A 25094-nucleotide genomic window follows, 5' to 3' on the forward strand; every position below is an offset into this window, starting at 1 on the left:
TAGACCTTTGAGTTGGGGTCACTGAAAGTGGTACACACGCCTGAGTTGTGTGCGGGCAGCGCGGGATCGGTTCCCGCTCAGTGACGGCGTCTGTGTGTGTGCCCTGCGATTGGCTAGCGACCGGTTCGGGGTGTAGTCTGCCTTTCACCCATTGTCAGCTGGGATAGGCTCCGGCACCTCCCTGCGACCCTGTACAGGATAAGCGGTTTGGAAGATGACACACGTTAAGATGACCTTTGAGTTGATCTCATAAAAAATGGGAGCGAAAACAAAAGTGTTGCATTTATATTTTTGTTGAGTGTAAGGATGAGACTTTAATGATTTTGCAGTTAGCTATATCTCTGTGTAAGAGAACAGAAGCGCGTCGTGGAGCCCTGTGCTCTTGTACATCCCCTTCAGTGAGGCTGTGCCTCACCTTGCGATTTTTCATCCACATTTTGTCATGACCAGTAAAACTAAATGTTACAATGTAATGCAATAGGCAACTGTGACCCATTGAGCATATTTGGGATACTTTGTACCGATGGCAGCATGTTCGAGTTCTATTCTATTCATTGAGAACATTTATTTTAAATCTTAAGGTCAGCAAAAGAACATTATGTCATTGTGACTATGGTGGAATCCATTTTGTACCAGCATCTCTCAGCAGCAAATACAGATGTGCAAATAAATAATTTTTTGAACCCCAAATCACATTTTGGCTCATAAACCAGCTATAAATGGTGACTCTCTGTATACCTTTGATTTCATTATAGTTGGAGATTTCTTGCCGTTAAGGTGTTTATCATAAACTGTCAGAGTAGCTTTGTGTCACTTCACTGCACAAACCAAAGGACCATTTTAGAGCAAAGCTGGGATGAGCCATTGCTGCTGTCATAATTCAATCAAAAGGCCCTACTGGAACACAAATGTTTTCTGTTATTATTAACAATAATTGATGCTGCAATATTTACTATTCAAATGTCATGTGCAAATGTTTGGATCAGAGGTAGCCAACATGGTTCCAATGATTGCCCAGAGGGAGAGGGGGGGGGGACACTGAGTCGCCTGCAGAGGGCTTTCTCGAGCACACATGCACACACACATGCCATGCCCAATGTGGAAAGGTTAGTTAATTCAGATTAAGATTTAAGATATTATAACAGCCATTTAGCAATAACAACCAAAATCTTGCACAATGTACTTCACAGAAGGACGAGAAAAAATCCCCAAATCAGCAAAGTAATATAGTGTCGGGTTAGGAATTGATGCAATTCATAAATTGAGGCTAAAGTGAGGACGATTGCAGGGCAATATATGTGTTTGTGGGGACCGGCAAAGGAGGGTAGTGGTTAGCATGTTCTCCCTGCATGATCTCCATATGCTATCTCTATCTGTGTTTTCTGCGGATTCTCTGGCTTCTTCCCACACATCAGAAACATGCATGTTAGGTTAATGTCTGACTATGCTTGTCAATGGTTGTTTGTCCCTATGTGCCTTGTGGATGGCTGGCAGCCAAGGGAAGCTGGGATAGGCTCCAGTTTACCTGTGAAAATAAATGTATAGAACTTGGCATGTTTTCCTAAAGTTAGTCATAATGATATTGTGGTGTCAGTAGTAATTAGAACAATCTACAATCTTATATGTTGCTATTGAATACTTCTTAAAGTCGGATTATACATTGTTTATATATTGTTTAAAGTTAATTACACATATATATAATCAAACGAATTGTAATTTTTCAGGAATGTTAAGTCTTCCACATGAAATGCTTTCGTTAGCCTGTGTCGCACGTCATGGTGACCCCCAAGTCTATATGAATAATATAAAAGCCGTTGTACTGCATTGAACATAATGTCGCTTTTAAAGTAAGTATAAATGCAGAGATGACATTTAAGCGCTGTTGTGTGCTGCGTCTTCATGAATGGTCAAACAATATTGAGCAGAACCCAAAAGCACATACTGTATGAGGAATTATGCGCCATCTGCAATTACGTTGTATTCATAAGGTTAATATAAAAGACACTGCAGCTGTGTGTCATGTGACTCTTTTTCATAGAGTCAAAGAGACTAAATCAAAGGTTCAGCAAATTTGCTCCGCACATTCAAATTACCAAGTAATGTCATCTTTGCAAACAAAAGTGCCTTTATCAAATCAAAGACTAAACTTGTTACTGAAGTGAGTACAGAATTCCACATGGCAGCCATAATTGATTTAGCACACATCTAGTATGACAGACGCTACACAAAAGACAGAAAACCTTAGAAAATAATACAAGGATGATCAAAAAGCAAATACTTTGTCAAAGCTAGTCAGATTCAAACTTAAAAATGTCCTACTGAAAGCATCAATGAATTGTCAAATTCAGTTGGACATTTTACCCCAAACCCCCAATTAATTTTTTCTAAGACGTAATAGAAATAACATAACACTGCATACGAGTGCACATTTGAATGTTGGTGTATAATACATTACGGCATACTGACTAATGTACTGTATATCAAAAGCATCTGCAAAAATTTCAAAAGGGAACTTTGACATTAACTGTCTATCATTCTAGAATCCAATCACATTCCCCATGTGTGCAAGAGTGCATTGAAAAAAATAAAATTTGACCTTTTTTCTAAAAACTGAATTGTGTATATTCTTTATAAAATGATTTCAGAATGTCTCGAAATTAGTTGATTTGGTTGCCTTATTTTAATGATGAAAGCATTGACATTTTCGAACAGTCATCGAACTATAGAATTGTATCCTTTAATTGATTCTTGGATGTAATATGTCATTGCTACATCGCTCTAAGTTCCAATTATGCTTCTGTAAATGTAATGTGCAGCCGTGTTTTCATTTGTGATGTTGTGCTGGATTAAAAACGTCACCTGGCAGAAGTTAAAAAAAAAAAAATGGAATGCCCAACTGGGGGCTTTTACTGGAGAGGAGGTTTTTGGAAGCTGCAACAAGCTGTGGTGGCACGGTACTGAGTCGCCAATCCAAAAGCATCTCCCATGAGCCTCTTGATGCATTTGTCCCACTTCGCTTTGAATGTTTTATTTGGGGAGTCCTTCATTTAAAGAAAATGCTGCAGAGAGCATTGAATCATCTCATTTGTCTGATTTTGGACCCTGAAGAAGATTTTACTTAATGGGTGTTCAAACATTTTACATTGATGCTGCCATCAGACATCAAAGAGAGTCTGGAGTAATTAAGTATTGTTTTACTGCAATGAAGGCCACATTCAAGTAGTATACTAATGTTATGTGCCAAATGAATTGGAGAAAACCATGTTTAATTCAAGGTTCAACACTAAAGATAGCTCTGAAATTGCATTATGTTGAAACAGATCCAATAGTTAGCGAAAAATGTGCAAAAGGCTCTAAAATATGATAAACCCTTCATGGTAATCCACAAGCATTCTAAAAGGGGTTTGAAAGACAAGCATGCGCCTCACTTAACCTTGGTATAAGAGCTTTCATCTAAATACGAGTATACATGTATACAATAGAAGCGGAGCATCGGATGCTCATAGAAGTCATCTGCCCAGTTAAGCCCTGAAAACAGGTGTTGTATTCTTTATCAGGCAACTATACAGTCCAGTCAGTTGGAAAGCAGATTGTGTATCCGATCCAATTCCAGCACTGACCGTCCACTCAGCTTTAATGCGAGTGATCGATTGCAAATTGTATGTTCAGGCATTGTTAAGCCATCTGTACTGGTTGCTGCAGTAATGTCTCAGCGGTGTGTAGGGGTGATCACTGGAGAAAGCATGCTGCAGGCCCGCTTGGAGATAAATGCAAAGTTGTCTCTACGCACACAATTGCTGTATGTAATTGTGGTGCAGGACTCTGACAAATGAGTTTAAAGTCCGCAGCACGATTGGCAGTTTAGAATGCACCAAATGTGACAGCCATGTTTTGAATTGATTTTTAGTGATGGAGAGACTGAAAACGGACTTAAAGAGGCAGACTGCGGCACACACATTCCACGTTAGACTGGTTTCAGTCAGTCAGGCTCTGAATACTGTCTTTTCAACCAAATCACTAATAAAGCTCCCTTGAGTCCAAACTAGAGGATTCAATCAACTAAATTCCGCTGCCTTGCTAATATATCATTGCATTTCAATTTGGATTTCTTTTTACAATTACTACAGTGACTTCCATAAGCTAATTCCACCAAAAGCAGAGAAGACACTGGTGTTTGGTGAGATGTTAAAATGCAACAGTCATGCAAATGTAGTATGGAAGTTTATTTGTTACATTGTAGTCACAAGAAATTGCCATCATTGTCATCGCCATTTTGTTGCATTGTGCATATGAGTGCCTACCTCACGTGCACAACGCAACAAAATGGTGATTACCTTAAGATACTATACAAGCATGCAGTCTGAAAACAATATAGACCTCAACGTTTTAAATTTTGAAAAATACAATTTGCACAAATTTTGCCAGTCGCCATCGTAACAGCTTTATTAATTGTACGGGCAATATTCTAAGTAACATTTTAACATCAACTCACCCAAGCATAAGAAGAAGTTAACCACTGTTAAACAATGAAATTTGTGCTCACCATTAACTTTAATGGCACATTAGCGAACATGGGCGGGAGGGATGAAACAGGTTGCCTCCCATAAAGATAAATGCAGCTCACTTTATGACGTACATCCTGTTCTTCTTTCTTTATCATTATTGCTATTGTTGACTTATAGTAGCTTTCGCCGTATTCAGTCACGGCAGAGATGTGTACCATAAAAATGGTACACGTCTCACCATTACATCTTGGATGTTCATCTGGATGTTACTTTTATGGTTCTATGGTCATCATCACACTCATCCTCTTAGTGCAGAACAGTTTGAACATTTTAGTACTCCTATTTAGGTGTCTTATTTTGTTGTTTACAAAGTTTTTCTTTGAACTACTTATTAGACGTGTTAAGGTTTGAACTTATAAATCACACTGCATTATGTCATAGAAAGGCAATTTCATTAGTTAGTTTAAAGTGGTTAGCAAAATAACTTTTCTACCAATTACATTGTATCATTGGTCACCAAACCCTACTAAAATGGTAGGCTAGGTCACCCTTCCCCCTCTAGTGAGAGGAGTTGGATAAGCACAAAGTCCACACAAACATACGGCCAGTCAGTGCAAGCAAATGTCATCTGTCTCAGTCAGTGATGACGGACATATGCTGTTGACAAAGCATCAGCATCAGCATTAGTCATCATCCTTCAAAGAAATCTGGGTAAAGATGACTGAAGCTAAAAAACAAAAGAGGGAGACACGTGACAGTTTTACGTAACTACGTGTTGGCATTTACTCATGCTGTATAGGCTATAGCAAAACAAAAAAACCAGGAAAAAAGGCGGTTCTAATGTGCAGAGCAAAACATTTTGCAGTACCTTAACTAGATCTACTTCAAATTGAATACAACTCCATACAGTATGACATATATGTAGCATACTATGATATTACCATATACAAAATGCTCCATACAAAAATTCGAGGTTGTAGATTTATATTCATATAAGCGTAGTATTATTTTCCAACACATTCTGGATTATGAGTGGAGTGTTCAATTTCAACAGACCAAAGGGATGTTTTTCAATCATGAAAGGAAGGAAGGAAGGAAGGAAGCAGAGATTTAAACGTTAAAAGAAGAGCAAGAAAAAAAAGCATAAATAATGAATACACGCACACACAAAAGTGCACACACACAAAAAGGTCAAAAGTTTACATTGAGAGCTTTAACTTCAAAAATAGGGCCTGGTAAATATTTTAGCACTCAAGCGAAGTTTTTGATTTGGCTTTGGTGTCCCTTTGAGAATTATTTTAACCCCATTAGTGACTTGATTAAGATTCACTCAAGTCAATTTGTTGGAATTCTTGTAGCCTTCTTTTTAAATGGTTAAAAGCATGCAGCATGGGAGCCCTGTTGAGTGCAAAACAAAAAAAGCCTGTCACTCCTGACTTTTTTAATGAGACCAACAAATACTGAGATAACTCATGCAGAAAACGTGTTATTCACTAATTGGAAAGTATAGTTAAAGGCAACTATAATAACCCAATCAACTCCAGTTGTTGAAAATAAGAAAGTTCAGTTCTAGCACAAGAAAGAAAGCCCGTATGGTGACTTTGTATCAGGATGTAGCCTATTGAAAGTAAAAAAAAAGTACGTAATTAAAAAAAAAAAAAAAAAAGCAATGTTCAATCAGATGGTTATGATGTCTTTTGCTATGTATTCACCGAATGTTAAATTGCCCAAAGATGTGAATGTGAGAGTGTGAATGCTCTTTTGTCCATTTGTGCCATGTGATTGGCTGGTTACCAGTCTAGGGAATACCCCTTGCCCGAATTCAGTTGGGATCGTCACCAAGGATGGATGCAGGGGTCTACAATCATTGCATAAATGAATCTGTGTGTTTACTAAAAGCAATGAATCTAAAACAATGGCTGCCTTTCTGCATGTTAATGGACGATTGCCAAAAGACTGTTACATATGCTGAGACTTTAGTTCCAAATAACACATACATGAAGGCAGCATTATGTATTGTGACCATCCATAATGTTAAGACATTTGCCATCCTGACTGAAGAGATGCCAGTGAGTGCGGTTACAGAAGCCCCTTGAGAAAGGATTGGATTTCTCCTCCACTTCCCCACATAGTCTTTGAGTGACAGACTCATTTGCCAGAGTTTGTGGGTGGATGTTTATGCAAATTCCCCTTTACTGTGGGTAGAAATAGCCATACAGTGACAGGCCAAAACCAACTGGGTTGAAATGAAGGAGCATGCAACTAAGAGGCTGAAAGCAGTACATCATTTGCATTAACATCATCAACAAGGACTAGAAGAGAAAAAAAAAACCATATGATTCCACCTAAGCAAACAAAGTATGAATATGATTTTTTTTTCTTCTTTAATAAGAAATCTGACAACAAATGCTCATGACATCCAACAGTGTTAATCCACATGAAGAACTTTGCTCTGCCTCATTGCAGAACTGCAGGGCAAAGCTGTAACATGCTCCGGCAAAGATTATGACTGTATTCTTCGAAGGATGAACAGTACAGAAGCCCATTCCAAAGGAGTTTGCATTGTCAATTCAGTTCTTTAATTGCAATTGCTGAATTGTTGTTTTGGTGCTATTGCTCTGCCGCCTACTTGAAGAAACCAAACCTTCACTTTACTCCTTATTCTTCCTGCGGACTGGATTGGAAACAGGTTCAGTGTGTTCCTTCTATTGTGCTGGAGCAGACTGCTGGGATATTTTCTTTCAGTGAATTATGCACATGATGGAAATAAACAAATCCAATTTGTATAATAAGAGGATAAGACAGTCTTCTTCATCTACAGAGACTCATTACTTTTGTTTGTATTCATATAGAAGCCTTTTTGAAGTCAGAGGAAGCAACAATGGCTTCCTTTGATTCGTGAAGTCCACTTATCTTTAACTCATAAATTGCAAAATAGAGTCTGAACGCTGTGATGTCGGAGCAAGATGTGCGATTACAAATGTAAATGTGGCATTATGCCTTTGTGGCCTTGGAACACTGCAGAAGAAAACAAGGTCTTTTGAGTGAGCTTCAGCCAGCCCCATTTGCCTGTTTTAACCAGAGATTTTTTCTTCCTTTAGTCACCTCGCAGATTATTTTGCTTGAATGTGATATGTCTTCATGAAATAGAATGCAGCCATTGAAAAAGATGATTACAGTCGATCCTCACTATTTGCATCGGATAGGGACCAGCCCGGCCTGAGAATAGCGGAGAGTTGTGTATAACTGACAGCCATTGAATTGCATGTGGGGAAAAAAGGCAGAAAAAAAATTTCAAACACACACTCTGGGGAAAAAATGAGCCCTCAAAAAGTAGTTAAAAACAAATAAATAAATGAATAAATAAAAATGAATACATTCTCAGAATATGCCAATACACTGGTGCTGAACCACGAGTATGTGGGAGTAGACTATAACCCAAAGGAATCAGTAATTAATAAAACAAACACATGTTCCAAAATACTTTGCATTATAATCAACAGGATGGTGGTTAAAATAGGAATTGGGAGTTGAGTATATTATATTTCAAATGGCAATATACAGAGAGCTAAATGAGAGCTTGAGTACCTTGGGACCACTTCAAGAGCAAAGTCAGGGGTGATGGTGGCACCAGTGGAAATGTGGCTGCTGAAAGACCATTACCTATACCGCTTGTCCTCACAAGGGTCGCGGGGCGTGCTGGAGCCTATCCCAGCTGTCTTCGGGCAGTAGGCGGGGGACACCCTGAATTGGTGTCCAGCCAATCGCAGGGCACACAGAGACAAACATCCGCACTCACAATCACACCTAGGGGCAATTTAGAGAGTCCAATCAACTTACCATGCATGTTTTTGGATGCTGAAAGACCCACACTGTAAAATAGCACGGACATTTCTTTTCTTTTGGATTTTTGAAAAGTTCCACCCACAAAGAACATTGTCATAACAATACTCGTTTACACTGACCTAAAAAGCAATGGATACAAATAAGTGGTAATACTGTAGAAAGGACACACCAGGCCAGCATTTGCAAATATTACTTTATAAAGAAATACTATGAAAACTATCTCTTTTGATTACACCACAATGTCATATGTATAAGTTTAGGATTTGACGTATGTCAGTATTGCATCCTTGCTGGTTATAATAAATGTATACCTGGCGGAGAAGTACTGTGGTGAATCAAATGGAACTAACTGGCGGCAACACCACTTAGACCAACAACATTGTCTCAACCCAATCATGTGCTCTAGTGGAGCTTTTTTTTTTTTAAAAAGTAGTCAAAAAACTAAAACATATTCATGTATTTGTATTACTTGTCAGCACAAGTGCCAATATGAACAATAAGAGAATAAGAACAATACTTAATGTTAATAATGTGCAACTGAGTACATGAATAACCTCCATAATAATCAGAAGACTGCAACTGTTCAGCTAATGGTCTAAAGATGAGTATATATGCTGACACTATTGTGCAATATTGTAAACCAACTGTTGACAATTGATCCACAGTTAGTTTAAACTGCTTCAAACTAGTGTAGGCAAATGGCCAAAATGACACATTTGTGTCCGTTTTCTGGTGCTCGTGGAAAAGGTCTTAGAGTCATAAGAGGTTGTCTCGAGGACATCATGTGTGGCTGCTTCATCTTATAGACCTCATTATATGAGCCTTTACTCTGATTCCTCTTGTAATATGACATTATAATAGGCCATATAACCGCTGAGACTCATAAATTATATGAATAATGGAATGGCAAGTCGCACAGTCATCTTCATGAAAACAGATTAGCCAACGGCTGATGTGCTTCATATTTTTCTTTCACCCTGGAGGAAAATAAATACTTCCATCCAGGGATGGTGCTACACCGGGGCTAGGGGGTGTAGGCTGTGGGGTTGTTTGTTGGTGTGGTGTTTATAGCCCTGTCAGACATTTGTGTAGCCACCAATTAAGCCTCACCAGCATTTTTTTTGATATTTTAAAATATGTTTATAAATTATTTTCTCAGCCCCGCTGTGTGTATCAGTCAAGACCCACTTTAGCCCTGGAAGAGAAAAAATCCTGGCGCTGTCCCTGCTTTCATCACATATATGCACTTAACGAACTGACAAAGTATAAATATAAACAACACATATTTACAGCAAATACAAATATGTCATACTATAGTTAATGCTAAGAAATATGAAAATATATATTTTTTTGTCTAAAAAAGTATAATTGAGAAATTGAGAACTGTACTACATTGAAGGAAAATGTCTGCAGCATTATGTTATTTTAATTTGAAAATAAACCATTTGAGTTGTGGCTGTTTTGCCGTTACATTTGGCTATCCTGAGTTCTAATCCAGTGCAGTATATTTCCTTCAAGCTGTCTTAAACCCATACAGTAAATGGTGTCGACACTTTGACCACCACCCTGTCGGCAGTTGCGCTATGACAACACTGCTCTTTCATTTGCTCAGAGACAGTTGGCAGCACACAGTCTGATAGCAGGTAGTTATCACTCTAACTCCCAGTCGTAGCGCTGCTGAAACACAGCCTCCGGACTGAGATCACAAATCCATGTCAAAATTTGAACAACGGTTTGCACAGCTGATTGTCATCCACCAGTCCAAGAGCCTCATCGAAATAGCTATGGGAATACAGTAGCTTGGCATTGGATGAAAATGTTATTTGTTGTTTTAATACCTTGTATTCTCTTTTATGGGCTACTTCTATCATCCACCTTTGTATTGATAATAGTACCATGAGTCATTCAACATTACTCAAAGAGCCATACTAATGCATGTTCCAGTCTTAAACAGAATGAACATACCCTCCCAGAGCGACTGTAAGTGCAGCTATTATCGACATTATTATACACTAGTTGACCACTTTATTAGATCCACTAATACCAAAGCTGTGGTTCTAATATTTTGGTTTCCTTATCAAACTTTATGACAAACACAACATTTTGTAATTGGGTTTCAATGTGATGCAGTGCAGTTCTTCCTTCACCAGTGCCAACAAGAACCACAAGAATAAACATATTGTCAAATGAATGTTGCTTGGACAGCTTCAACAACAACAACAAAATGCTAAGTATTGTCCTTGTAAAGGCCAAAATATATAGATTTTTTTTCAAAAACACTTTAGAACAGGGGCGGCACGGTGGACGACTGGTTAGCACGTCCGCCTCACAGTTCAGAGGTGGTACGTTCGATCCCAGCCCCGGCCTCCCTGTGTGGAGTTTGTATGTTCTCCCCGTGCCTGCGTGGGTTTTCTCCGGGTACTCCGATTTCCAAACACATTCAAAAAACATGCATTGAAAGTTGATTGGACACTCTAAATTGCCTCTTGGTGTGATTGTGAGTGTGGATGTTTGTCTCTGTGTGCCCTGCGATTGGCTGGCAACCAATTCAGGGCGTCCCCCGCCTACTGCCCAAAGACAGCTGGGATAGGCTCCAGCACGCCCCGCGACCCTGGTGAGGATAAGCGGTATCGATAATGGATGGATGGACTTTAGAACAGGCAGGCAGTAAAAAAATTAACTCCTCTATCTACTGCTGTTTTCGTATGTACACGTGCCACCAACGGTTTAACGGTTTAAAGTGCTTTGTTTAATTTTCATAATCTTGCTAGATAACACACTTGGGTTGAACACATTAGTCCCTATTTTTGTGCCGTGCGCAAGTCTAGCACAAATAACTGTGAGTATGGGAGGAATTTTATTTGTTTTGGTATTTAGGCTAGACTAAACAGGGCCTTTGCGCCTTTGTGCACAGTTGCGGGATGGAAGTAATTTTTTCCCGGCCATTCCTTGCGGGATCCCTCATTTGCATCAAAATCAGGGCGGTCGTAGTGTAAACCCGAGTATGCAGTGCCTGACATAGCAGAAACAAAAAAAACCCCCACCCAACTAGGGGATCATACCAGAGCCCCCGGCTTGAAAGCACAGAGCTAAACGACGAGCTAAAAGTCCAGGCCGCCAGTTTGCTGAATTGCATTATGACCATAATGAAAGGTCCAAATGAGGGTAGCATTTGTTATACATTTTCGCATTCGGGATGTGAACGGACCTTTCTCGAAGCATATGCCCGCTCTATCCCAGCAGGATGCCCCTCCAACATGCGCTATTATTGATCAGTGGATCAAAGTGAACCATTTTCGTCTAATTGCACCCTGCACGCCCCCATACAATAGTGATGAGGGTGTTTTTAAAATATTTTTTAAGATGATGATGATTATAATCCGCTCAATTGATTTCTACAACTCCGAGGGATTGTCCCATATTCATATTTACGAATGAAATATTGTACATGAGCGCCAATTTGTTTGCCTGCGCCTTGATCAAATACGCTAAAATCATGTCATCACCACCTGCACTATAAAATAAACCTTTCGGTGAGTCTAAAATCCAGTCTACTTTTTGTAACCAAATTTGCAGATGCACTTGGGGGCGCGCAGAAACACCCAATGAGGTGATTCACCAACGTTCCAAACCAAAGCATTGTCTCGAAAAGGACGATCCGCCTGCTTTTACCCCAAGTGCGTTTTCTTTCAATTTTCTTTCATCAAATTATCATGTGCGTCGGGGGTGTTTGTGTGCCGGCGCGCCAAGATGAGTGCAACACGACTCCAAACACACAAGATTAGACATGCACTAGCACGAAAATGAGGTTACGCCCATTTCTACGTCGCGCGCTACCAAAATAGCCCAATATGTCTAATTTTGAAACGGATCGACATCATCAGGGAGGTATTATTCAACAGTATGTTTATCACTACAGCCGTGCAAAGTTTGTATTAATGTAGAGCTGCACTGCATTAGAGGTGTTTCCCACGCTCTTCGCTAGATACAAGTTACAAAAAGCTCTTGGATTTGCTCTAGCTTGTGTAGACATACCAAATGTTGTGGGTCATGATTGTCCAGTTATTGCACAAAAAAAGATGCCGTGCGCTGTCACCTTGGTTTTCATGGAGCTACAGTCGATTGGACTTACTTGAGCTGACCGCGCCTTTCACTTGCAACTTTATTTCCATCTCAGCAGAAAGGACTACGAAGGCTGAGACAAAGGAACACTGAGGTCACAGCTATAAAAGCCGGGTACAAAACGCACTATGAAGGCATACCATGGGTAACGTTATTACAGATTCCTCTAAGGTGGTCCAATTCAGGGTGGAATTTTCAAAGGGACTGTAGCAGAAAGCAATATTTTCTTCAGCTGTTTAAAAATGAATATATGGAGTAAACCAAACAGATTCAAGGCTGTCTAGCTAAAGCCTCTCCTTCACTGAATTGGAACTAAAATGGCCTCCAAGTGTAAGGAACAATGGGGGTGAGCATAATGCAGTGTGACTACTGAGTGACTTGACTGAGATCCAAAGTGAATAAAAGGCCGCTCTATGTGAGGCAGCAGGACTGAGCTGCGGTGGCACTCACTGCTGCGGCGGGTGACATCGCACTGGAGAGCCTTGCACCACGTTTCATTCCGCGATAAAATAAAATCTCATTGCCATCTCCTGCATAGTCGCAAAGCAGAATGTTCAAATGAAGTAAATGCAAGTGTACAACAAGAAATCTGCTCAGTATCACATTTATGAATGCGGAGCTCTTCCTCTTTAGTGGTAATTTCGCTATCATTGCAGCTAAACAAGGCTTTGAAATTCAATACGAATGAACTGTCATGTTTTAGGTGCAATGCATGTTGACTTTAGAGCCATGGCATTCTTCTTTAAGGGGGAAAGAGGATTAGGACTGTAGCGAAAATGGGGGTCACTCGTAAGAGTGTCAATAGTTTAAGTGCCGTGCGAGCTCTAGCTCACGCTTTACCCGCGATAACTCCGCCTCCTGGTCTTGTTGATATTGTTGGAGATGGCTTAAGTTCATCTCGGCCATTGTTAATTTGATTCTCAGGCCATATGAGGAGTCAATTCCCGTGGCGCGCTCTTCTCTAAGTGTTTTTACTTGTTTAAGGCAAATTACGTTGTCGGAAGCTTGGTCTAACAACAAGCGGGCATACTGGCGGTCCTCCTCGACCCGTCGCAATTGGTCTCCGCAGGCGGCGGCACTTAATAATTGTTCTTGCTTGCGATCTTTGTTCTCATACGAAGTGAGTGTCTGAGTCAATTGTTACAGGTCAGCTCAGCATCTTTAGCAGGTGCATTATCGTCAGAGTCAGCGTCATTGTCATCAAGAAAGCCTGCGGCCCGAGCTTCGGCGGCGTCCCGTTGTGCTTCGACGTCAACAGGTTCGGCTTCAACAATGCTCAAACGATGATTGGTTGCTTCCAGCTGTGCTGTCAACTCAACTTCCTTTTTGTCTTTAGCCTCAAGCTGGTGTCAAATTCTATGTCGCTGTGCTTTACTTGTGATACAAGGTTCAAAACTAGGGACCCGAGCGTTTGAACGAGGGATTTATCCTTTGAGGTTTTGCTTTTGGCGTCACTCATGAGCTGAGCGATGTTAGAATTTATGGTGTCGATGTCAGCGCTTTTAACGGACTCGGCATAACCCAGAAAAGTCTTTTGTCTTTTGTCAGGTTATTCACCAGTTGTTCCAGCGTGTCGAGGTTTTCGGATGGGCTCGCATTTTCACGAGGTTCCGCCATGTTTTCACTTGAAGAAATGCTTGGTTTACGTTACTCGCAGTGGCGGCCGTTCCCTTAAAGTGAAACGGGGGCGGTGTTGTTAAATAGCACCCGAAAAATGTTCGCAAGTTTGGCTTTGTGGTCACTCGAAAGATTCCAAAAGTGATTTAATTTACAATTAGAACACCAAAGGTATCGCTATTTTGAGGGAAGAAGCCGAGAACACAAACGTGAAACAAGGCAACTTAGGCAAATATTTCTGCTCAACTTAACAACTTAACAAATACCAGGTCTTTCTATCTCCTTAAGAAAAAGGGGAGGGGGTGAGGTGTCCACCGCCCCTCCAGCTTAGGTTTCAGGTGAGCCTCAATTCATGACAATAAAGTTAAATTTGAGTCTATTAAATTGTCCTGTTTAAAACCTTTGTGCATTTCACAATTTGTAACTGGCATCAATTTTCATACTTCAGCTGGAAACAGCTCGTTCTGACTGCGTCCAAAGTTTAAGAGTCAAAGATATGAGTTCAAGCCTATATCTACAGTCGTAAACCTGACCAGAAAAATGATTATTACCATAGAGAAGCAGATTCATCAATGCAAAGTTAGCAGGATACACACAGTAAGCAATACACAAACATACATTCAACTATGTTTCATTTAAAGGTAATTTTGATTGATCAAAAGCATAGGAAGTTCAATGATGCAGTTCCCATGTCGACCTCTTGGGGTCGGTCTTCATCCAGCACTGTCAATGTTCATCGGGGTTTGTGAGAGGAAGCTTCTGGCTTCCCGCTGGGGGGAGACTCCATGAAGTCTGTTTTAAGGCCGTTCGAATCCACATCCGTTGTCTGGAGAGGTTTTCAGGTGACGATGAGTGGCTCCTTATCAGGATTTTGGGTCCTCCTAAGTACTAGCATGTCCTTGTAAAATCCAATTGTCGGGGTCCCCTGGTGATTCAATTATTTTTAAGTGAGGCTTGAGCAGACGTGATGGCATCTCCGGGCTGACTCTTGTCTTCAGCCCCGTAGATGTGGTCCAAATGAAGGTATATTCGCTACAGGACTCATATTTGTGTTTGTAACCTAATTCTTACTAAGACAGGATTTGGAGCCCCCACCCCCCCTCCCCACCCCCTTGGTTGTAGACTCATTAAATATTCATTTGAATATCTTTCATACTTTTGAGACCCAATTCTTGGTAGTATCGTGAGCAAATGAAACCCACAGCTCGTCATCTTTTTTCGATACACAGGGACGACATCCAAAATCTATACGAAGGGCTGAACCAAGATTTGAATCCATAACCTCTTGTGTGAAAGGCAGACTCACTACCACATACTTAAAGACACCATCTCACATGGCACTGTACAAAACTTAGGATCAACTGACCCATGTTCAACTGCTTTTCACATGGAACCCTTCTCTACTTCGGCCTTCAAAGCTCTCGTTTTAATATTTGCTACTACCACCAAGCTGTGCTTAGTATTAAGTGAAGCACATTCCATTTCATTTTAAAAATGTAAAGCAAAACCTTATTGTATGAAAGTCGGACAGCCAAGGGAACATGTGATACAACACAAGCACAACTTGACTATTTGAAGCTTCATTAACAGTCTACAATGGAATACAAACAAGATACACTTCCCAGCCCGCAGCATTGAAACATCGACCCCGATCCTCCAATGACAGTAAAACAACACAAATAATGAGGCAGTCGACCATAGCCGAGTGGAAAACGTGAAGCGGTTGATTTCTCGAAGCCAGGAGCAGGTTGTGAAAGATATGAAGGTGCTCAAAGGGAATTAAAGGATTTTAAGCTTTTATCCTGTACATGATAGTAAATACCAGCATCTGCAAAGCATGTGTCAGGAGTGCCTGTTTTCATGAGCATTTAGTTGGATTCTGTACAAAATGGAATTCCACAGTATTATTAGAAACAATTTGGGGTAATCCTATAGTTCTCTGCAATAAGCTCTATTAACCACTTTTTTTAAAATGAGAAAATGTGTAAGACGTGTACCCTATCTTTGTCGGCAAAAGACGATGCGTTATAGTACAATTCACGGCTCAATGTCAGTACAAAAATGCACATACAATCTAATTTCCTCCTCCATTCTTTAGACGAAAAGTCACACTGATCCAAAAGCAGCCTGGACACGTCATCCAGACATCACAACGCCGACAAACACACACATTACTTGACCTATGGGCAGAGACGAGTCATCATGCTGTTGCATGTGTTGTGGGCAGGCAGAACACACACGCGCGCACACACACACACAAGGGAGAGTGAGAGAGAATTAAATCACAGTCAGTGTCAGTGCAGCACTGTGCCGCCTGCTTTTACAACTTTTTATGCATGAAACAGTGACAGCCATAAAAATAAAGCAGCATAAATGAGTCAGTAGCTCTGTTTAGTGTTTCCATTGTGATTTGCTTTTCAAAGTGGCACAGCATCAACGAGTGAGGTCTGTCTTTTGTCTGTATGATCACCTCAAATATGTACAAGCCTTTAACCTTTCAAACGGTCTACACGCTATCTATGCGTGTGCAACACCAGCGGGGCCACTGCAGTAGCGTGCATCATGTGTACAACCTCCAGCCCGGCTTGGCTTTTCATAGGCTCAAACGGCCTCCTCCTCAACAGGAAGTTGAGAAGATCAAAGATGAATGATTGTATCAAACACAACCCTTGTCGACCGTTTGTAATGCTTTATTCTTCATCAGGAACACCCACTCTGTCACTATGACGCCAGTAGGAGAGACAGTGCTCTTTTAAAACCCAGTGTGTTGATCTCCCCGTTATCCAGATGAAAACGGATTTATTCAAACCTCCCATCAACCAACACTATAAATAGATGCTAGTAGAAAATCTTCTGAGGGGGGAAAATAAGCTTTGCTCTTAAGCTGATATTAACATGCTGAAAAATGTCAAATGTTATTCTGGAAAAAAGAATTCCCCCGCATTATGTTACTCTGATTTTGCTCACATTGTGAGCTAAATTATCATTATTAAAGTTATAGTGCTTCTTGGCTCCTGGAGCAGCAATGGTCATTTGAATACAAAACGGTGTAATTGCTGTTTATTTATTACTGGGGTGCCCTACAGGTGTGAAGTGTTAACTTTTAAGCAACTATGGTAAATAAGCTCACCAAAGTGAACTTTGTAGTGTGTAGCTGTGGTGCCTTGATTTGTGATTCCATTTTTTTTTTTTTTTGCCTTGACTTGCGAGCAATGATTTGCGTTACGAAAGAGCTTCAAGCGCTCCAAACTTCAGTGATATTGATGTGAAATGTTGTCAACGCAAATCTTAATGAGCACTGTCAATGTTAATTGCCATCAACGATGTTTTTTTTATGGATTTTAGGTATAATGTTTTTTGCTGCAAATTATCTCTCATTATGTTTCCCAAATGAGTGAAATGTGAAAGTAATTGTACTGTTAAAAGTCCTGAGAAGTATGTGTGGTGTCTGCTGAGCTCTTGCTAGTTAGGTAAACCCTCCTCAATCCCCGTTGCTGTGCTAGACATGGATAGCTGAGAAGCTACAAAGCACTCTCAAAGAGGACACACCATTTAAAGTCACAACACATGGATGTACTAGTGTAGAGTAGTGTACTAGTGTGCGCATGACTTTTGGAACAATTACATTTTATACAACTTGTTTATTTATATGTATGATTTGTAATTATATTTTTCATTATATTTTACAATACAGTGCTATTTGTCTTTATTAAAAACATGGCAATGGGCAGTGTTTTTTTCGGGGGTAGGGATATAATAGATTAATGCTATTTCCATCCATTTCAATGGGGAAAGCTGATTTGAGGTACAAGAGAATTGGGTTATAAATGTAGCCACGTAAGAAATTATGTATCCTCATAAATCAAGGCACCATTGTGTATGTATGTATATGCAGAGCTGGGCATTTGACAAAAATTTCGAGGTCCGTTTATCAACTTCCACCTGCAGCCCGGGTACCCTCCCGCTGTCCGTCCATCCACCTTTTTGTCCAGCCGGATTCAATAATAATCGCCTTTAGGCCGGTCCGCCTATCTATTTAAATGGGCTTCCATTGGCGTTTGTCCAACTAGCAACTTCGACCAACTTACACCAGCACCCCCGTCACCGCTGAACGATATTTGAAACGAAAGATGAAATTCGGCTCCTTTTAGGACCTAGAAGCTGTCAAAAAGACTCCGGCGGGAAACGGGAGCCTCGCCGCGGCCATTGAAGCATCACCGCGAAAATAAACAATACACGATTATACGATATATATATCTATATATGCATGTATGTATATATGTATATCCATACATATGTGTATATATATATATATGTATATCCATACATATGTATATATATATATATATATCTATATATATATATATATATATATATATATATATATATATATATATATATATATATATATATATATATATATATATATATATATATATCATATATATGTATATGTATATATATAAAACCTGTCTCAACACCAAATATTGACGTGATGAACTGTACCCAATGATTTGTTTTATAGGTGTAAGTTATATATACTTCCGCTTGGGCAATCTTGTGCATTAATCAGTTTGTATTTCGGTCATTTAAAGTTGCAAAGAGCACCATAATTACTGCTCAGCACCCGTTAGTAGGGGTCTCAAAGGCAATGGCAGAGTATCTAAAGGGTGGAGCTAGACACAGAGCTCTTTGTTGATTGGTCAAAGGTATCATGCACTTCATCAGCATTCAGCCTTGGGGTTTATGATTTCAAACCATGATGCGGTAAACCAAAGAGAACTGTACCGCTTGGTGGAAATGTGGCTTAAAGCAGATGTAGACTAGAGTGATCCAGGGTTGCCATGGAAATGGCAGGGACACTCTCCTTCTTATTACAAGCCGATGTACCAACTAAATGATGTTGAAAAGTGCAGCAGCAGCCACCCAACATCTCAAACTATGGCATAAAAGCAGATACTTCTTCCCAATGTGATCTCAAGGGAGTGATTGCTGCAACCATTACCTCAATCCCACAAGGGAATACCGTAACATTTGCACCGTTACTTCTCCCATTAATCAAAAGGATCATTCATGACGTTGGAGATGCTTTATGAGTCATCGTCAATGTCTCACGCAACACTACCTGTAACACGACAATCATCTACGTGTAAAGGCGGCCTCCTCATGGAGCTCCACAGTCTATCATGACCTTATCAGGAGCATTTACTGTTAAAATCCAATGTGCTCAACATGTTGCATTGCTCTATTGCAGCACGACAGTAAAACCGCATAAACCTTTACAGTCTAATAATTTTCATTCTACTCCAGACCATGATTTTCTGTTGAAGCTAAACAACAAATGTTGCATTGTGTCTGCCCAATTCATGATGCAAATGGCATAAAACCCAAACTTGCCTAATAAAATATACTTTTTGAAATTATTTTGACTTTTCTGAGGTACAAAGAGACAACGTGTCCTGTATGTTTTGTTTGATGTTGTTTAAAATTGATGAACGGTCATCCCCCCGGCACCCACCCCAAAAAAACCAGTGGAACCTCTGAGGCCAAAGACATCCAGTTGTGTTGGAATGTGATGTATTTGTTTTGATTGTTGTTTTTTTGTTTTTTGTTTTTTTTAATCGGAAATACATTTGAACCAGCATTTTACATTTCTAACTCAAAACTTTAGATCAGGGATGAGGGGGGTGGCAACCGCATACTTCCCGGCATGGATGTACCTCCGCCATTTCAAATCTCTAGTGCAGGGTTGTGTAACTATGGTCCTCGAGGGCTTGTATACTGGATGTTTTTTATGTTTCCCTGCTCCAACACACCTTATTCGAATGATTAGGATCATTATCCAGCTTCTGCAGAGCTTGCTGATGAGCAGAGCTGGGCCGTCCGTCCCTGGGCCGGACCGGTCGGACCCTCCGGCCTGGCCGGATGCCCATTTTTGGGGCAGGCATTGGGGGCTGACAAACTTTAAAAAAGGGATGGGCTAAGCATGGCCGGAAGTGGATTTTAGTCCGGCCCACTAATCTAACTTCTTTTTAGGCTTCTTTCTACTCCCGCGAAAGGCGAAAGCGACAACTGCCACATTGATTCACATGACCGATGCATTGTGCTGTTGGCGACAGGTCTGCGACACATGCCACGCACACATCAGGAACTGTTGCTGCTCTGATCGGTCTATTATGTCACATGTTGCGATGACATACAGTTTCCCACACGGAGGAAAGAATGCACCACGCAGCTCGTTGCTGCTGCAAAGCAAACTATTTTGACAGCGGCGTGTGTATAAAACGAAGCTACTCACCCACGTTCCCCCTTTGCCGCCACCTTCCAGATCGTTTTCGCAATAAAATTAAATGCATCGTCTAGTCATCTCGGTCCCTTTATGGTTGTAGCAAGGCACGATATCCATTGTTGTTGCTGTCTATTTGAACATAACTGTTTCAAAACAATCGTGTCCACGAGTATAGTCAAGCTGCGTGCAGCACTCAAGGATGACGCCGGCACATCAAGGTGGAGTTCATGCACTTCTTCTGTCTCGTCTTCCCTACTTCCGGAAATACAATGTAGCAAACCTGCTGTGTATAGTGGTTTGCTGGTATGTCTTTATTTTGAAGGCCGGGAAGTGTGAAAGAGGGGAAGTGTGGAAAATAAGTAACTTGTTGGCTGCGACTTCTGGTCGTCTGTTGGACCAAAATAATCATACATATAATACGACAAATCCAACCCCGGGGCTCGCAATGCAAGTAAGCACACGCAGTTGGGTGAGTACTACTGGCGCATTTGAAGGGTGTCCACAGCGGGTTCGAATTGTAAATTAGCCAGCTAATGATCTTTAAAAAGCCTCTGCCGTTAGCATCTCCCCCGCGGCAACGTCAATCACAGACACTTTTTTTGGGGGGGTTGGGGGGCGGAAAGGGGCGGGGGCCAGCAATGTTTATGAATATGGCCGGAAGGTCGCGGCCGGAAGTGTACCCAGGTCAAGGGTGCAGGGTCGCGGCCGGACCGGCCAAAAAAGGGTCAAGTGCTGAGCTCTGCTGATGAGCTGATCATTTGAATCAGGTATGTTGGAACATATGAAACATCTAAGATGCCGGCCCTCGAGAACCAGAATTGCCCACCCCTGATCTAGTGCGTGACTAGCATGCCACATTTAAAGGGGGAAAAAAAGGAGCCGCTTTGCTTGGCCATGATTCAAGTCGCTTGTGATCGCTCCGTACAATCCCGCGTCCGTAAAAAGTTAGGCCATGCGCCACGCAGAATTTACGCTAGTCACATAAATAGAGTCCTCAGTCTTTACAGTAATTTGCTCAGATCTTACTTTTTTGTCACACAAGTGTAAAATAACTTAAATAATCACTACAATGTGATCCACTCCACTTTAAGTTTAATAACAACTGACGAGTCCTCGCTATGTATCTTATTGCTCTATTAATAGCCCTTGTTGAGGCTTTTGGAGTAAATATCTCCAAAAGATTAAAGAAAAACTAAGTATGTAACTGAATCTTTTGACGCTCTCCAAATATCTGGTGAGGTAAGCGAACATGAAATGCAGACATCATATTTGATGTCATACATTCCATCTTTTTGATTAAGGATTGTGAAAAAGCCAAACACGCCCAGACAGAATTAATTATTTGATACCTGAGAACTGATATGTTTTGAGCAACAAATATCCCCAGCACCCCCACCCACCCCCACGCCCCTCCATTTTGGGTTTTCAACTCCAGAGGCTCCACTGCAATAGTTTACACCCAACTCCAAGCTTTGTCCAATTAGTGAGGCAGCAACAATCTAATTAAAGCTCTACTGTATGTGTGCTCTTTGTTTCATGGGCCATCACGCTTGAGACATGCAATAGGATAGGGCAGAAGAAGGGAGTGATCGACGTGCACATTAAATGATCTATGCATAAACAGTGCTCCATTACTGTGTGAGCACTGGAGAAGGAAGACACAGCAGCATACTCACCTTCTTTAGGAGGCCGCTTCACTTCGGCACTCAGGTTGCAGACCTGGCCTGCGTGCAGTTGGGGCGACAAGCAGCCCTCCGTTTGGGCGTTGAGCGGTAAAACCACATTGTTGAGCATGAGCATGCTCTCGGATTCTCCGTCTCCTAAATGCTGGGGACACGTGCATTTTGTGTAGACGATGCCGCACGTCTCCACTGTGCCCTTCTCTAATTTCAGGCAGTTTTCCAGCCACGTACAAAGCACTTGACACCCAAACTGGCTGGGGCTGGCCTTATTCAGCACCAGGAACTCCACAATAGACTTCTCCTCTTCTTCCAGCTTCTGTGGTGTCAATCCGTTTGAATCAGAGGGGAAAACCCTCCGCAGCTGAACAAAATTTTTGTCGTAGAGCAAAAATACATAAATATTCTTGGAATCACACAGGTACACTATTGACTCATTCACCTTGAGCAAGGCATTAATCTTTTCGTGAGAGTAGTGATCAAACTGATAGGCGAGGAGAGAATACTCAGAGCAGCTCAGGTCTTGTTTGTATAGCTTCAGGTAGATGCTGTATTTGGTCGGGTCTGGGTTCTCCAGTGTCCATGTGCAGTTTGTATAGTTCTTAGGGAACATTTCAGTCACAGAGTAGGATCCATAGATGACCCCCTTGACCAGAGTGGAACACCAATAATCTTGGGCACCAGTTAATCCAAACATAACCAGAAGATAGGTGGAAAATATATAAATCAACAGGTTTCGAACAGCCTTCATCCTATGTCATTTGGCCTGCAAGGAGAGATGATGAGAAATACACAGTGAGCAATACGGATGATCGATTACCTAACGGGATTCATGTGTTTCCCCGTCATGAAAATGGCAAGGCAAAATCCACCACATCAACCGCAGCTGCATGTCTTTTGCACCCCATCTAGCCATGCTTCACTACAGTACATTGTGCAAACATTGCCACCTTGTGGTTACTCCGACCATAATTTGTTTATTTATTTATTTCTACCATTCGTATATGTTTGTGTGTTGGGGTGACATGGTTAAGACATTTAGACGTTGTTAACTGGGTCTTGCAGGAAAAAACAAAAAGGCTTGAGAATGATCACATTTAAGGTTAAAGTTGTTTGCCATCAAAAGGCTCCGTCACTTCAACGGTGTGTGTGTTTGCAGGTTGCCTAATTTTAGGCTTTAATTCAAACAACTTGCATGCACATTTCAGGCAGATTTGGGGAATAAAAATGTCCCTACATTTTTGGAGGGAGAGGGGGAGAACAATTTGATAGAGGCAATGTGCGTGTGAGAAAGTGCGTGTGCTCGCGCAAGGTGCACGGGGGCGTGTGGAAGAGAAGAGGATGGGGCGGGGGTGGGGGGATGCAATGCCATGTCCTGATTGCTTTAATCCTGCAGGCAATGCAGCTGCGAGCGGGTGCGTGCGCGCGCGTGGGTACGCGTGATCGTCCATGCAACTGTGGAAGTGGAGGCGATGGACTCGCACGTTTCCACGCTCACACGCGCACGCACACACACACGTGCACACACACGCGCACACACACACGCGCACACACGCCAATAAACCAGAATTGGGAATGGAATGGTGCCCCCCCCAACTTATTTGTCGTGCAAGGGTTAGCAGGGTGTGGAAACAACTGTGAGCTCCAAATCCACGAGAATCCACATCCTTTTGCAAGATTCATGTGCAGGGGCGTCAAAGGGGAATCAGTATTCCGGGGGATGAGGAGAAATGGGTAGTCAAAAGAGACATGCTCGGTTTTATTGCCGAGGCTTCTAAAAAGCAATCATCTCTCTGGAGGCAATGTGAATGGAGACACGGTGCCACTTCAAAGTGGTCTTTGCCTCTTAAGAGACAGATCATCGCTTTAAATAAACATATCTCTTCTTTGCGTGGATTCGTGAGAAGGGCTACGCAGCTCACACAAACACTCACGCTGGTCAAGATTATTTCAATGCAAAAACTTGACTAACTGACACCAGCCACGCATATGAATACAAATAATAATAATAATAAAAATCTTACCTTACACCGCGAAAGCTATGGCTATTTTCCCAACATACTTGACAACATCCTTTATAAATCAAGTCTGCAGCCCTCGAGTGAATCCATACTCTAACACGCACACACACACGCACACACGCACGCACACAAGTCCGGCGCAACAAGATGCTTCAGTGGGTGGAAAAAAAAAATCAAATCAAATAAAATGCGTTACACTCCGCTTTCCCCGCTCGTATCCACGGTCCTCCTCCTCATCATCCGCATGGGCTTTCCCATCCAAACTCAAATAGAACCAAGCGACAGTCTCAGAATTTCAGCGACTAAGAGAAAAAAAAATTAGAGCATTTTCTTTTACAATAACATCACGGATTTATTCGGCATCTCTATTCCATTTCCAAGCAAGTCGTCAAGCGGCATCCTCTCGTCACGTCGACAAAATAGAGAGGAGAGAAAAGGTCCGTCTAGAGTGGGTGGATGGGAGATGTTTGGGGGCCAGTAAGGACGCAAACAGGCGCTTTGCTGGCTGCTTGCAGAGCTCCAGGAGCGGGCTGCAATAACACGTCACACTCTCAGCACCATACACACGTACGTTCACTTCTTACTGCGTCTGGCACCAGCTCCCACTTTCTTCCCTGCCCTCCTCCTCCTCCTTCTCCTCCTCCTCCTCCTCCTCCTCCTCCCTTCCCCCCTCTGTTTCACCCCGCACTTAATTCCAATCTAAAGGGGTTCCCCCCCTGAACCGGACCCTTCTCACTTATGCTCAGACAACGTTTGCAGCATGCAGCATCCTTCAATGATGGAATATTGCAAGGACTTTTTGTTAGATTTTTATATACAGTACTCGTGTGGATGAGATTAACTGCGATTTCCAAAATAATATCTGCGCCCTCTGTCACTGGGACCTGCACGTGTCGTTGGACTGTTTTATCCCTTCAGATGACTCTTTGGGTTCCCATTGATTTTTCTATCTATCCATTGCACTGTGCTGGGACAAACCATTCTGACTATACTCTGGATTTATTCACTTAGACGA

General features: G+C 41.5%; 1 protein-coding gene across 8 annotated transcripts in view; it reads right to left on the reverse strand.

Annotated features, from left to right (window-relative positions):
• Positions 1–24689, reverse strand: part of adgrb3 (adhesion G protein-coupled receptor B3) — a 132370-nt gene extending 107681 nt beyond the window's left edge. For 7 of the 8 annotated variants that reach the window (XM_086044588.1, XM_086044585.1, XM_086044582.1 and 4 more), the window contains exons 1-2: positions 24083–24689; positions 22056–22824 (exon numbers count right to left, since the gene is read on the reverse strand). In XM_086044588.1, the coding sequence (XP_085900714.1) occupies positions 22056–22809 (754 nt within the window). In that variant the 5' untranslated portion in view covers positions 22810–22824; positions 24083–24689. Of the gene's footprint in view, positions 1–22055; positions 22987–24082 lie in introns of those variants that run through there. The other variant, XM_086044580.1, reaches the window with a different exon arrangement.
• Between the last annotated feature and the right edge of the window lie 405 nt (positions 24690–25094).

The sequence above is a fragment of the Filicampus tigris genome, chromosome 11 (genome assembly GCF_054856515.1).
Source record: "Filicampus tigris isolate MCC_2025a chromosome 11, RoL_Ftig_1.0, whole genome shotgun sequence".
Lineage (NCBI taxonomy): Eukaryota > Metazoa > Chordata > Actinopteri > Syngnathiformes > Syngnathidae > Filicampus > Filicampus tigris.